This window comes from Cynoglossus semilaevis, chromosome 7, assembly GCF_000523025.1.
Source record: "Cynoglossus semilaevis isolate Cse_v1.0 chromosome 7, Cse_v1.0, whole genome shotgun sequence".
NCBI lineage: Eukaryota > Metazoa > Chordata > Actinopteri > Pleuronectiformes > Cynoglossidae > Cynoglossus > Cynoglossus semilaevis.
In genome coordinates this window covers 10,176,621-10,177,189 of record NC_024313.1, presented here as the reverse complement: position 1 = coordinate 10,177,189, position 569 = coordinate 10,176,621, and the positions used below count along the sequence as shown (strand labels likewise).

Sequence of the window (569 nt, the reverse complement as noted above, 5' to 3'; positions counted from 1 at the left end):
TGGAACTACCTGGACTGGAGGGAGGTCTGCCACTACCTGTCCACCTGTGTGCTGATGGGCGCCGACTACCAGGTGTACGTGTGTGTGTCCGTCTTCAAACACCTGCAGCCTGAGATCCTGCAGCACACACAGTCCCAGGAGCTGCAGGTCTTCCTCAAGGTAGGACCCAGCTTTAGTTTTATTTTTTTTATTTTTTTTTTTATTTTTTATTATTTTTATCCATCCTGTCAAACTTCATCTGAGAACTTGGTTCGGAATCAACTTTTGACAGCTGCATCTCCAAAATTCTTACCATGTCAGAACTATTTTATGTGGGCAGCAAAAAAAAAAAAAAAAAAAAAACTGGAAAGCCAGCGAAAGACGAGCGACAAAAACCAACAAAAGCCACAACATTTAAATAAAATATTATCATATATTTCAGTTCAGGACGTCATTGGCTTCAGCTTAAACAACTTCACATCTGTTTCTGGGCATTAGTGAAAAAAAGACAGTGACAACATGTTGTTTTGAAGGAGAACGGAGGAGAGAAGTAAACACAACAAAACTTTACCTTTCCTCGTTTCCTTTCC

At 40.4% G+C, this 569-nt stretch overlaps 1 protein-coding gene across 1 annotated transcript in view; it reads left to right on the top strand.

Annotated features, from left to right (window-relative positions):
• The window catches only part of tbc1d32 (TBC1 domain family, member 32), a 41,328-nt gene that overhangs the window by 34,139 nt on the left and 6,620 nt on the right, over window positions 1–569 (top strand). The window contains exon 34 of the mRNA XM_008313375.3: window positions 1–159. This exon is cut by the window's left edge and continues 3 nt beyond it. Within this exon, the coding sequence (XP_008311597.1) occupies window positions 1–159 (159 nt within the window). The remainder of the gene's footprint in view (window positions 160–569) is intronic.